Source organism: Salvelinus namaycush, chromosome 42, assembly GCF_016432855.1.
Source record: "Salvelinus namaycush isolate Seneca chromosome 42, SaNama_1.0, whole genome shotgun sequence".
Lineage (NCBI taxonomy): Eukaryota > Metazoa > Chordata > Actinopteri > Salmoniformes > Salmonidae > Salvelinus > Salvelinus namaycush.
The window spans coordinates 13,610,719-13,625,447 of record NC_052348.1 but is presented as its reverse complement, the minus strand read 5'-3'; the positions used below and the strand labels follow the sequence as shown (position 1 = coordinate 13,625,447).

At 44.2% G+C, this 14,729-nt stretch overlaps 1 protein-coding gene across 7 annotated transcripts in view; it reads left to right on the top strand.

Annotated features, from left to right (window-relative positions):
- The window catches only part of LOC120034789 (type II inositol 3,4-bisphosphate 4-phosphatase-like), a 150,196-nt gene that overhangs the window by 99,002 nt on the left and 36,465 nt on the right, over window positions 1–14,729 (top strand). For all 7 annotated transcript variants that reach the window (XM_038981400.1, XM_038981403.1, XM_038981406.1 and 4 more), the window contains 2 exons: window positions 7,113–7,466; window positions 9,298–9,445. In XM_038981400.1, the coding sequence (XP_038837328.1) occupies window positions 7,113–7,466; window positions 9,298–9,445 (502 nt within the window). The remainder of the gene's footprint in view (window positions 1–7,112; window positions 7,467–9,297; window positions 9,446–14,729) is intronic.

Genomic DNA, 14,729 nt, shown 5'->3' with positions numbered 1-14,729 from the left:
GCTATGGAGGAGGGTTGTCACTGGGCCGGGTGGATACTGTGACTCCCCTTAGGGAAAGGGATAGGGCGGAGTTTAAAACAGAAAACCCACACTATGAAACAAAAAAATATCTTCAACGATCTACGGGTTCTCAGATGCTGTGTTATTACTGTTACTGCTGCTATTGGTGGTGATGATGATGATCAGTGAAAGAACGATGCATCAATGAATCTCCTGCCTTCTGGGAACTGATGCTTATATCCAAAAGTGCAGAACACCTATTATTATTATCTTCTATGCATTACTACACTATAAGAGGATTGCCTTATTTGAGCAGAAAAACGTCCTGTGTTAAATTACATTGGATACGGCGTGCCTACCAGGCGTACCTACCAGGCGTACCTACTAGGCGTGCCTACCAGGCGTCCGTACCTACCAGGCGTGGCTACCAGGCGTGGCTATGAGGTCATACACTTCTCCCAGTCTATATCTAGAACTTTCCATTCAACATCTTTCTCCTCTCTGTACATGTTTCTCCTTTAATAAAGTAGGAAGTACCATACATGCACTACTGGTCAAAAGATTTAGAACACCTACTCATTTCAGAGTTTTTCTTTATTTTTGCTATTTTCTACATTGTAGAATAATAGTGAAGACATCACAACTATGAAATAACACATATGGAATCATGTAGTAACCAAAAAAGTGTTAAAGAAATCTAAATATGTTTCATATTCTTAAAATATCCACCCTTTGCCTTGACAGCTTTGCACACTCTTGGCATTCTCTCAACCAGCTTCATGACATAGTCACCTGGAATGCATTTCAATTAACAGGTGTGCCCTCTTAAAAGTTAATTTGTGGAATTTCTTTCCTTCTTAATGCGTTTGAGCCAATCAGTTGTGTTGTGACAAGGTAGGGGTGGTATATAGAAAATAGCCCTATTTGGGAAAAGACCAAGTCCATATTATGGCAAGAACAGCTCAAATAAGCAAAGAGAAACGACAGTCCATCATTACTTTAAGACATGAAGGTCAGTCAATACGGACAATGTCAAGAACTTTGAAAGTTTCTTCAAGTGCAGTCGCAAAAACCATCAAGCGCTATGATGAAACTGGCTCTCATGAGGACCGCCACAGGAAAGGAAGACCCAGAGTTACGTCTGCTGTTGAGGGTAAGTTCATTAGAGTTACCAGCCTCAGAAATTTCAGCCCAAATAAATGCTTCACAGAGTTCAAGTAACAGACACATCTAAAAATCAACTGTTCAGAGGAGACTGTGTGAATCAGGCCTTCATCGTCAAATTGCTACAAAGAACCCACTACTAAAGGACACCAATGAGAAGAAGAGACTTGCCTCGGCCAAGAAACATGAGCAATGGACATTAGACCGGTGGAAATTTGTCATTTGGTCTGGAGTCCAAATTGGAGATTTTTGGTTCCAACCGACATGTCTTTGTGAGACGCGGTGTGGGTGAACGGATGATCTCCGCATGTGTATTTCCCACCGTAAAGCATGGAGGAGGAGGTGTTATGGTGTGGGGGTGCTTTGCTGGTGACACTGTCTGTGATTTATTTAGAATTCAAGGCACACTTAACCAGCATGGCTACCATAGCATTCTGCAGCGATACGCCTTCCCATCTGGTTTGCGCTTAGTGGGACTATCATTTGTTTTTCAACAGGACAATGACCCAACACACCTCCAGGCTGTGTAATGTGATGGAGTGCTGCATCAGATGACCTGGCCTCCACAATCCCCCGACCTCAACCAAATCGAGATGGTTTGCGATGAGTCGGACCGCAGAGTGAAGGAAAAGCAGCCAACAAGTGCTCAGCATATGTGGGAACTCCTTCAAGACTGTTGGAAAAGGATCCCAGGTGAAAAAGAAAGAAAAACCCTTGAATGAGTAGGTGTTCTAAAGCTTTTGACCAGTAGTGTAGGTTTGCAAAGGGAGGGTAATTACTGGAAACTTTCTAAGTGTATCAGTAAACTACCAGACTTTTGGTAGCTTTCAAGGTTTTGGGGGAATTTTATACAGGTACTTCAGATTATTGCAGGTGTCTGTAATTATCTCTGGCCCTCTGTGTGGCCTTATCACATGTGAACATATATAAAATAATATGATTTTAAAAAATATATATAGAATGACAAAGCCGTAAAACTTTATCCTAAATATAAACCATCAACTTAGTGAATATCATTGGTGTGGGTTTCAGCATGAAATATTCTTGATATATTTTTAATTTTTACTATGTGTATGTCTTTGTTCTAAATGTTTCGGTGCCAAACTGGTGGCAATTGTAAAAAAAAAAAAAAAAGTCAATAGTAGGAGGAGTTGCAGAGTTAATTGAAATGAATGCCATTGTTGATTTTTTAAAATTAGTTTGACCATTTTCTCTTGATCCATATCCACTAGAAACTCATGGACAATATGGACACAGATATAAACAAATTATACTTTATACAAGTATTTTTTATTATTCATGTATAACTTACCAGAGTTACCATAGATGACCTGTTAATTTCCATAGTTACCATAGATGACCTGTTAATAACCAGCGTTACCGTAGACGACCTGTTAATTACCAGCGTTACCGTAGACGACCTGTTAATTACCAGCGTTACCGTAGACGACCTGTTAATTACCAGCGTTACCGTAGACGACCTGTTAATTACCAGCGTTACCGTAGACGACCTGTTAATTACCAGCGTTACCGAAGATTCCAGTAACTTTGGTAAATGACAAGTAGATTTATAACCCTAATCATACAGTATAGTCCAGACAACTCCTCTCATCCTCTTCAAATCAGCGGTGAGCGTGTAGCCTTGCAGTTTTTTCATCTACTTTAGATCAAAGATACAGTATCACACATAAAAACCACTCCTCCTCTTGCAGTTTTTTCATCTACTTTAGATCAAACATACAGTATCACACATAAAAACCACTCCTCCAACCGTAAGCATTTCATCGCTGACTTGCACTTTTCCCTCAGTTGAGATCACAGATGTATTGAAGAACGCAATGTTTCTTTCTCTCAGGGGATTTCCGGTCCTTAGATCTCCACAGTAGGTGAAGGTGAGAACCAGAGTGAAGTGAAGTTCTCACGTGAGATTGAGAGGTGAGCAACAGTAGAATAAGATAACAAAGCGAGCGATTTGAAATGTGTTTTTCTTTCACCAGAGACAGTTTAAACCAAGTCCTGGATTAGAACACACATTCATCTGATATTGTACAGTGTGTTTAGTGGACTCTCTGTCTGAGAAACCGATCCTTAGAGTTTTTTCTGTCAGACGCAACACTTTCAAATGCACCACACAGCACAGTATAGACAATCCTCCCCTAAGAATGGTTCACAACTTTCAAATCTACCCAAAATGCAAACAACTGAAGAGAGAGAATAAACCCGGAAACGATCAACTATCTGAGTCATTGTGAGTTAGTCTAATAGAATATCAACTATCTGAGTCATTGTGAGTTAATCTAATAGAATATCAACTATCTGAGTCATTGTGAGTTAGTCTAATAGAATATCAACTATCTGAGTCATTGTGAGTTAGTCTAATAGAATATCAACTATCTGAGTCATTGTGAGTTAGTCTATTAGAATATCAACTATCTGAGTCATTGTGAGTTAGTTGATATTCTATTAGACTATCTGAGTCATTGTGAGTTAGTCTATTAGAATATCAACTATCTGAGTCATTGTGAGTTAGTCTATTAGAATATCAACTATCTGAGTCATTGTGAGTTAGTCTATTAGAATATCAACTATCTGAGTCATTGTGAGTTAGTCTATTAGAATATCAACTATCTGAGTCATTGTGAGTTAGTCTATTAGAATATCAACTATCTGAGTCATTGTGAGTTAGTCTAATAGAATATCAACTATCTGAGTCATTGTGAGTTAGTCTAATAGAATATCAACTATCTGAGTCATTGTGAGTTAGTCTAATAGAATATCAACTATCTGAGTCATTGTGAGTTAGTCTAATAGCCTATCAGCTATCTGAGTCATTGTGAGTTAGTCTATTAGAATATCAACTATCTGAGTCCTTGTTAGTCTAATCCTAATATAATAACAATGGCTCTGGATGGGCTTTGTCGCAGTCAAATAGCTTGGTCCCTTGACCCAGCGGTTAAGAAGAGCAAATTTGACCAGAGTGTGAAATACCATGTCTCTCACCATGCATTGTTCAGTCACCCAGAATAGCCAATGAATAGCAAATGTCTTCCATCGACTGCAAATGAACGTTGTGGAAGATAAGCACATTTCTATTTGAATATGGATTTTGGCATTTTAAGTTCCTTTTGGGTTTTTGTGGGAATTTTGATCTTATTTAGTTTTTTTGCTTCACTGATTTGTGTGTGGGGTTGGGTTGTGTGGAAGTGTGTGGGGTTGGGTTGTGTGGAAGTGTGTGGGGTTGGGTTGTGGGGAAGTGTGTGGGGTTGTGGGGAAGTGTGTGGGGTTGGGTTGTGGGGAAGTGTGTGGGGTTGGGTTGTGGGGAAGTGTGTGGGGTTGGGTTGTGGGGAAGTGTGTGGGGTTGGGTTGTGGGGAAGTGTGTGGGGTTGGGTTGTGGGGTTGGGTTGTGGGGAAGTGTGTGGGGTTGGGTTGTGGGGAAGTGTGTGGGGTTGGGTTGTGGGGAAGTGTGTGGGGTTGGGTTGTGTGGAAGTGTGTGGGGTTGGGTTGTGGGGTTGGGTTGTTGGGTTGTGGGGAAGTGTGTGGGGTTGTGGAAGTGTGTGGGGTTGGGTTGTGGGGTTGGGTTGTTGGGTTGGGTTGTGTGGAAGTGTTTGGGGTTGGGTTGTGGGGTTGGGTTGTTGGGTTGGGTTGTGTGGAAGTGTGTGGGGTTGGGTTGTGGGGAAGTGTGTGGGGTTGGGTTGTGGGGAAGTGTGTGGGGTTGGGTTGTTGGGTTGTGGGGAAGTGTGTGGAGTTGGGTTGTTGGGTTGTGGGGAAGTGTGTGCATGCGTGCATTTTTGTGTGTGCGAGTATCCGTGTTGATAGTAAATGTGAACTTGCACCAAATGTTAATCAAGTTATGTATTTCAATCCAGAGTTATACCGCTCTAAAATGATTAATTGACAGTTATAATGTAATCTATGTACTGTACATGATAGGCAATTAGTGAATGGAATGTAATCCCACTCTGTAACTGTTTGTTCACACATGCACTTTTCAACCACCACCATAACCCAGTATGATAAGGCCCTACAAGAAAGGCTGTCTGCCAAAACCAGGCCTCTATGACTCCCAGTGCTAGCAGGGGTTTTTGTTCTGTTCAGTTAATATACATTCATACAGATGGTTCCTTATCAGATCACTTTGCCAGATATAAAGCTGAAACAGATCCCTGAAAACGCAGAGGTCTTCCAGGAGCAACTACAGTCTAGATAGCCACTAAGGGACAAAGACACCATTCTCCATTCTCACACTGTTTCCGTACAAGCCCTCCAACATCCAAAGTGCCGCCTATCCCTCTCTCACCTTAGAGATTCCTCTCTACCCTCTCACCTCAGAGAGGTACACAGATTCCTCTCTACCCTCTCACCTCAGAGAGGTGCACAGATTCCTCTCTACCCTCTCTCACCTCAGAGAGGTACACAGATTCCTCTCTACCCTCTCTCACCTCAGAGAGGTACACAGATTCCTCTCTACCCTCTCACCTCAGAGAGGTACACAGATTCCTCTCTACCCTCTCACCTCAGAGAGGTACACAGATTCCTCTCTACCCTCTCACCTCAGAGAGGTACACAGATTCCTCTCTACCCTCTCTCACCTCAGAGAGGTACACAGATTCCTCTCTACCCTCTCTCACCTCAGAGAGGTACACAGATTCCTCTCTACCCTCTCTCACCTCAGAGAGGTACACAGATTCCTCTCTACTCTCTCACCTCAGAGAGGTACACAGATTCCTCTCTAACCTCTCACCTCAGAGAGGTACACAGATTCCTCTCTACCCTCTCTTACCTCAGAGAGGTACACAGATTCCTCTCTACCCTCTCTCACCTCAGAGATTCCTCTCTACCCTCTCACCTCAGAGAGGTACACAGATTCCTCTCTACCCTCTCTCACCTCAGAGAGGTACACAGATTCCTCTCTACCCTCTCTCACCTCAGAGAGGTACACAGATTCCTCTCTACCCTCTCTCACCTCAGAGAGGTGCACAGATTCCTCTGTACCCTCTCTCACCTCAGAGAGGTACACAGATTCCTCTCTACCCTCTCTCACCTCAGAGAGGTACACAGATACCTCTCTACCCTCTCTCACCTCAGAGAGGTACACAGATTCCTCTCTACCCTCTCTCACCTCAGAGAGGTACACAGATTCCTCTCTACCCTCTCTCACCTCAGAGAGGTACACAGATTCCTCTCTACCCTCTCACCTCAGAGAGGTACATAGATTCCTCTCTACCCTCTCTCACCTCAGAGAGGTACACAGATTCCTCTCTACCCTCTGGGTCATGTTTCAGGGGGTTAGTGGCAGCACAGGGAGAGATGCTCCAGGTGGGTTTTGTTTACTAACGTATGCCGCATTCATTTGTTCAATATCTCATTGGTTCTCTTGTTCGCCTGTTCAAAGGATCTCTGCTCATGTGTCGTATTAGACTGCATGTGGTTTGCTGTGGTAATAGAATTGCTTATTGCGATGCTAACTCAATTATTCCTGAGAGCCCTTATCTGTGGTGCCGGGGTACGAACCGTCTTGGCGCTGGATGATCATCAGCATTCAGCAGCTTGTGAATTTGAGAACAAAGAAGGTAGCTACTCCTCGGAGGCGAGAGGGCTCACCGAGGAGTAATTGAATTGTTTCTTGTTGTTGCCGGTGCCTGGCGCCGGAGCTAGTGAACACGGAGGGGAAGGCTAGCGAGGAGGAAAGCTAATCTTCCATCACTCCTTCATTTTACTAGCCCGCTGAACACACACACACACACACACTCAGTTTTTGATGAACTCCTCAGTGATATCCCTCTCCCCTGTTCTCTGGCACTCTCATTCACCCTCTCTCTCTTTTTCATTCTGCCTTCCTTTATCTCTCTCTCTCTCTCTCAATCTGTCTCTGTCTGTATTTCTCCCTACCTCACCACCCTCCCATCCCACTCATTCAATCTCCCTCTCTTTCCTCTGATTTCTTGCAGACGGAGCAGTTTGTGCACGCGCTCAAAGACGAGCTGGTGAAGAGCGCCTTGCTGGCCCTCCACGCTGCACAGCCCGGCTACGTGACGAAGAACCAGAACCAGACCCTGCCAGGCCACCAGGGTCACAGCCACCAGGACCACCAGAGTCCCAGCCAGAGGGGTCAACAAGGCCAGAGTCCACCCCAGAACCCAGGCCACAGTCCTGGGCAGCCATCGGCTACAGACAACCCTGTGGTGGTGTGTAATAATGTGGATGGTGGCTCCCAGACGGCTCCCATCAGAGAAGACGGGCAGGCACCTCTGAAGCGCCAGGACTCCATACCGTGCCATAAGGAGTACGACGAGGAGGAATGGGCAAGTCCTGCTGTTTCTATACCATCATCTCACTCTGTCTCTGCTCTGCTCTGTCTGTCTGTGGGTCTCAATCTCTGTCCCCCTTCTTCCTCTCTCTCAATTCAATTCAAGGGCTTTATTGGCATGGGAAACATATGTTAACATTGCCAAAACAAGTGAAATAAACAATAAAGAAACGAACAATAAACATTACACTCAAAGACGTTCCAGAAGAATAAAGACATTTCAAATGTCATATTATGTCTATAAACAATGTTGTAACAATGTGCAAATAGTTAAAGTACAAATATTTAAATAATCAAAGCATAAATATGGGTTGTATTTACAATGGTGTTAGTTCTTCACTGGTTGCCCTTTTCTTGTGGCAACAGGTCACAAATCTTGCTGCTGTCATGGTACATTGGTATTTCACCCAATAGATATGGGAGTTTATCAAAATTGGATTTGTTTTCAAATTCTTTGTGGGTCTGTTTAATCTGAGGGAAATATGTGTCTCTAATATTGTCATACATTTGGCAGGAGGTTAGGAAGTGCAGATAATTTTCCACCTCATTTTGTGGGCAGTGTGCACATAGCCTGTCTTCTCTTGAGAGCCAGGTCTGCCTACGGCGGCCTTTCTCAATAGCAATGCTATGCTCACTGAGTCTGTACATAGTCAAAGCTCACTCACTCTCTCTGTTTGTCTCTCTCACTCTCTCTATCTCTGTCACTCTCTCTGTCTCTCTCACTCTCTGTCTCTATCTCTCCCTCTCTGCCTCTTTGCCTGTGCAAGACTAAAAGTTGCTGTATCTGATGATAAACAATTGTTAGTATCAGTTACAGAAGTCTTAAGAAACTGTGTGTGCGTGTGCATGCGCGTTCCGTGCGTGCTAATAGAAACGATGGGGACTCAGTCCAATAAAGCCAGAGCTAACAGCAGGGACTTAGCCGGAGTCACACACTACAATTCCTAATCAGACATCAAACAACTGTCTGCCTTTGAGAAGAGTTCAAAAACAGTCACCTCTGAAACAAAGGACATCCAAACTGCACTCCAACACACACACACACTAAGCCATGCTTGGCAAGCCTAATTACTTTCCCCAACAGGCAGAAAGTGAATAAATCAATTAAAAAAGGGGGGTATTATGAGGACAATACGAAACAGAGGAGTTTGGAGGCTTTCCGCTCCGAAGTAGAAAAGCACTTTGAGCGTTATCTCTTCAAGCAGGCTGCAATTGCCATGGGAAACATACTGTGACCTCTCGGGTTGAGTTTCCTGAGAGTAGAGAAACTCTTCATAGTGCTTCTGTGACCGATTGATTTTGAGACAATGAAAGTTACAGGCTAGTAGAACTCTGGTGATAAGGGCTTTGAACAGCCAACGTCCAATCATACTCAAACCCACTGTAGTGGCCCAAGGCAGAGATATACATCCATATTTAAAATGGTTGATATTATTTATTACATTCTATGTTTTGGGATCAAATAGTACCATGAACATTGTGGTTCGCTAACAGACAGGTGTGGAACATGGATTGATCTTCCAGACAGATCACATGGGGCGGCAGGTAGCCTAGTGGTTATAGCGTTGGACTAGTAAACAAAAAGTTGCAAGATCGAATCCCTGAGCTGACAAGGTAAAAATATGTCGTTCTGCCCCTGAACAAGGCAGTTAACCCACTGTTCCTAGGCCGTCATTGTAAATAAGTCTTAACTGACTTGCCTAGTTAAATAAACATGCAGATTGACATCTTTCCTTTTCTCTCACACACACACACACACACACACACACACACACACACACACACAGAGAGAGACCAGGTGCTGATGTTGCGTTTGTCTCCTCTAGGACAGGGTGTGGGCCGACGTGGCGAAGAGCCTCAACTGTGTCATCGCCATGGTGGACAAGCTCCAGGAGCAGGAACCAATCAACAACAACCAGGAACAACCAATCCCTAAGCAGGTCCTGGCTGATGTCATCACCTCCCACAACCCTGGTAAGAGTTTCACCGCTGAATGTGTCGTATATCAAAGAGTGACTCAAGTAACAGTCAACAGAAAAACACGTCTCTACATCCATAACAATGTCCTATACATGTACAGTAGCCTAGTCCCAGATCTATTGGTGTTGTCTTGCCATGTTGATATCACCTACATACAGTTATATAGTCCTGCAATACCAACCAGAAATACTTCCATTGAGTCCTGGATGTATCTAGATGGCACAAGCTCTAGTCCTCCGTCTTAACTCCTTTTCACCATGGGATGGCAGTCACGTACCACGACAGCCAGTTGCAGTATTTGGTCTGCACAAAATCTGCACACACACTGTGACGGCCCTGAATTTTTCTGAACCGTCTCAGTGCTTCTCCTTCCAATAGGGCGCTTCCCCTTTAATTCCCAATTAAATAGCCAGCATCAGCTGCGCAAAAGTGGGGTTGTGATGGAGACGTGAATGAGGATGTGTTCAACCCTCAGTTCCCGAAGAGGCTCTATTCCGTTTGTTTTGTTGCCTTTAAAAGTGTGTTTTGTAGCCTAATAGAAAGTTTACCCCGGATCGGATCCACTCTTTGCGTCCGTGGACTACACCTCTCCGTTGTTCTTCGTGGCCTTTCTCCGCTGGAGATCTGTTGGCAGATTGGATTGTCTGACTGACCGACTGACTACAACCTTTTTGTATACAGTATTTCATTTGTTTTGGTGTGATGTATACCGTGATGATTTATGTAGTTGTAGTTGAGGACTTATTAAGAGTTGATACGCTTGATGGTTGTGTGGTAAAATAATTGTTATTTTGATTGTATGATTTGATACTGTGTTTACGCTACACTTGTATGAACGGACCAACATTGCGTGACTATGGTCACTTGAGTTCCCTGAACTTCTTTACCGGACTGGACTCTTTAGGCCCGAGGTACAGGACATTTCTGGAGGAACCAGAGCTCATTATTTGCTATATTGTTATGTGTGTGTGATCATTTATGTTGGTAATACAACCCACGCAAAAGAATAGTTGTTTTGAAGTTCTTTCCAATGTTTTAAGCGTTTATGAAAAGTGTGTTTCCATCCTGATTTTTACATGAGTCCTTTGTATTGGTGTAGACTTGACGGAGCAGATGGGACTCATTCCCTTCCAAACCAAAAGGAGAAACCAATGTTTTCTCTGGTAGGCACAACCTACCTGGCACCCCAATAAACAAATACCTCAAGTCAAAACTGTTACAACACACTCACTCTCAGAAATTACAGAATGAAGCACAGGAGGTTGGTGGCACCTTAGTTGGGGAGGACGGGCTCGTGGTAATGAGCGGAGCATACAGCTAAACACATCGAGCGCTGGTTTGATGCCGTTCCATTCGCTCCGTTCCAGCCAGTATTATGAGCCCTCCTCCCCTCAGCAGCCTCCACTGGAATTAAGGTAAGAAGGAGAGAGTGCATAAATAACACATTGACCACAGAGAAGTGGAGCAAGGGCCTCTTGTTATTCCCACCCAGACGTTATCTCCCCTGCATCCAATCAAATCCTCTCTCAGGCCTTTGCTCAGACGAGGGTGTGTCGTGTCCCTACTACTGGCAAGTGGTTGGCAGATTGGTGCAGGCTTAAGCCTGACTGGGTGAAGGTGTTGGCTCCCGGATCAGGATAGAGTGTGTGTGTGCATGTTGGTGAATCATTAGTGTGTATGAGCATGGTAGCCGATCTAGTGACACGTCTTTGTCCAAACATTCACAGAGGTAAGCAGGACACGCAGCATTTTATTAAGGTAGAGAACAGACACAGGGAGTAAGCAGGACACGCAGCATTTTATTAAGGTAGAGAACAGACACAGGGAGTAAGCAGGACACACAGCATTTTATTAAGGTAGAGAACAGACACAGGGAGTAAGCAGGACACACAGCATTTTATTAAGGTAGAGAACAGACACAGGGAGTAAGCAGGACACACAGCATTTTATTAAGGTAGAGAACAGACACAGGGAGTAAGCAGGACACACAGCATTTTATTAAGGTAGAGAACAGACACAGGGAGTAAGCAGGACACGCAGCATTTTATTAAGGTAGAGAACAGACACAGGGAGTAAGCAGGACACACAGCATTTTATTAAGGTAGAGAACAGACACAGGGAGTAAGCAGGACACGCAGCATTTTATTAAGGTAGAGAACAGACACAGGGAGTAAGCAGGACACACAGCATTTTATTAAGGTAGAGAACAGACACAGGGAGTAAGCAGGACACACAGCATTTTATTAAGGTAGAGAACAGACACAGGGAGTAATGTTGATAAAACGTTTACTGGAGACAGGAGATCAAGTGGAGACATAGGACGAGGTGGATATTTGTATAATAAGGCCGTTTATTCACATGTAAAAATATCTTAGTAAATCGTGCAGCACGGCCCCTTCTGTCTGACTCGTATGGAATCGTCGGAAAAGAGAGGGCTCTACACATTTTGTACAGATTATATAGGCAACAAGCAAAGTAGGTTGATCTTGTAGTCTGGCCTTCCTATTGGTCGATCTGGGTCGTGGGTAGTCCTGTCCGGGCCTGATGTCGACGTTCCATTGGCTCTTCACACAGTTCTTTGTCTTAGTCTTATCCAAAAGCATCCATCCATGTGCGTTTGTTTTCACAGGGGCCTATTCATGGGGGAGGGGATGTGTGTGTGGGTCTGTGGTTATTTATAAGGGTACAAAGTGTGGGGGTATAGTGGGGATGGGTGCATGTTGTGCCAAGTATAGCTTGTGTTGAGAAGTTGTAAAACAAGTTACCAGTATCTAATACAATTTCTTACAGTAAGCAGGACACGCAGCATTTTATTAAGGTAGAGAACAGACACAGGGAGTAAGCAGGACACGCAGCATTTTATTAAGGTAGAGAACAGACACAGGGAGTAAGCAGGACCCGCTGCATTTTATTAAGGTAGAGAACAGACACAGGGAGTAAGTAGGACACACAGCATTTTATTAAGGTAGAGAACAGACACAGGGAGTAAGCAGGACCCGCTGCATTTTATTAAGGTAGAGAACAGACACAGGGAGTAAGCAGGACACACAGCATTTTATTAAGGTAGAGAACAGACACAGGGAGTAAGCAGGACACACAGCATTTTATTAAGGTAGAGAACAGACACAGGGAGTAAGCAGGACACGCAGCATTTTATTAAGGTAGAGAACAGACACAGGGAGTAAGTAGGACACAGCATTTTATTAAGGTAGAGAACAGACACAGGGAGTAAGCAGGACACAGCATTTTATTAAGGTAGAGAACAGACACAGGGAGTAAGCAGGACACACAGCATTTTATTAAGGTAGAGAACAGACACAGGGAGTAAGCAGGACACGCAGCATTTTATTAAGGTAGAGAACAGACACAGGGAGTAAGCAGGACACACAGCATTTTATTAAGGTAGAGAACAGACACAGGGAGTAAGCAGGACACACAGCATTTTATTAAGGTAGAGAACAGACACAGGGAGTAAGCAGGACCCGCTGCATTTTATTAAGGTAGAGAACAGACACAGGGAGTAAGCAGGACACACAGCATTTTATTAAGGTAGAGAACAGACACAGGGAGTAAGCAGGACACGCAGCATTTTATTAAGGTAGAGAACAGACACAGGGAGTGGTCATCCTCAACTGTTTGAAGAGAAAGGGAGGATTAATTCGTTTTTTTCTCTCTGTGGCACTGTTCAGACCGAGGGCTGTGATTGGTCCAGCCAAGACTCCCGTTGGCAAGGCATTGTGGGAGTTTGTCTGTTTGGACAGGGACCGGTGGGAAGAGAAAGGGTTGAATGTGTCTTTAGTGTGTTTTCAAAGCGAGATAAGGCATGATTTATTTGGCATGGGGAACCCAGATGTTGAGTGCTAAGCTTTTTTTAAATCTGCTTTGTGTGGGGGAGGAGGAGGAGGAGGAGGAGGAGATGTGTGTGTGTGTGCGTACTTGTTTTCGTTTGTGAGTGAAAGAGAGGGAGAGAAAGGGAGCAAGAAAGGTGAGGGGGAGTGTGGGATTAAAGAGATTTGATTAGCTTTTCCTGGCTTTTGTTGGCATAAGCAGTCAGTGGGGGAAAAAACTATATTAAAAGTTTTTCCACAATGGTGTTCCTCACACCATCACATGTAGGCTTCGTCACAGCATTGGAGCCATGGAAGAAAGGGGGATACCTCGTCAGTTGTACAACTGAATGCTCTGGACTGATGAGTCAAATATTTGGCTGTAGCAGAAGGCAGTTTGTTTGCCGAAGGGCTGGAGAGCGGTACACAAATGAGTGTCTGCAGGCAACAGTGAAGCATGGTGGAGGTTCCTTGCAAGTTTGGGGCTGCAATTCTGCAAATGGAGTTGGGATAATTTGGGATTTGGTTATAATTAATGGGCTCCTCAATGCTGAGAAGTACAGGCAGATACTTATTCATCATGCAATACCATCAGGGAGGCATCTGATTGGCCCCAAATTTATTCTGCAGCATGACAACGAACCCAAACATACAGTGAAAGTCCGAGTTCTATCAAACTGTGTGCAAGTGAGGGCCTCCCGGGTGGTGCAGTGGTCTAAGGCACTGCATCGCTGTGCCACCAGAGATTCTGGGTTCGAGCCCAGGCTCTGCTACAGTCGGCCGCGACCGGGAGGCTCATGGGGTGACGCACAATTGGCCCAGCGTTGTCCGGGTTAGGGAGGGTTTGGCCGGCAGTCTCATCTCGCACTAGCGACTCCTGTGGCGGGCTGGGCGCAGTACACTCTGACCAGGTCGCTAGGTGTATGGTGTTTCCTACGACACATTGGTGCGGCTGGATGTGCGTTGTGTCAAGAAGCAGTGCGGCTTGGTTGGGTTGTGTTTCGACTTTCGCCTCTCCCGATTCCGTACGGGAGTTGCAGCGATGAGACAAGACAGTAACTACTACTAATTGGATACCATGAAATTGGGGAGAAAAAGGAGGTAACATTTTTTTATGAAAAAAACTGTGTGCAAGTGTACCTAGAAGAATTGATGCTGTTTTGAAGGCAAAGTTCACTCACTTTGCATTTTGTTAATTGATAAATATAATCTATTAACATGCCTATTTTTGAAAGCATTCTTACTTTACAGCATTTTTTCACACCTGCTTAAAACTTCTGCACAGTACTGTATGTTTTCCAGTTTCTTTAAATACTTATTTAACTTATTTCTATGTAAAAACTGAAACTATCTATTCATTCCGTTTCCATTTTAATGACTCTCTCATCCAGAACAACTTACTGTAGTGAGTGCATCCATTTTCATACTTTTTTGTACTGGTCCCCCGTGGG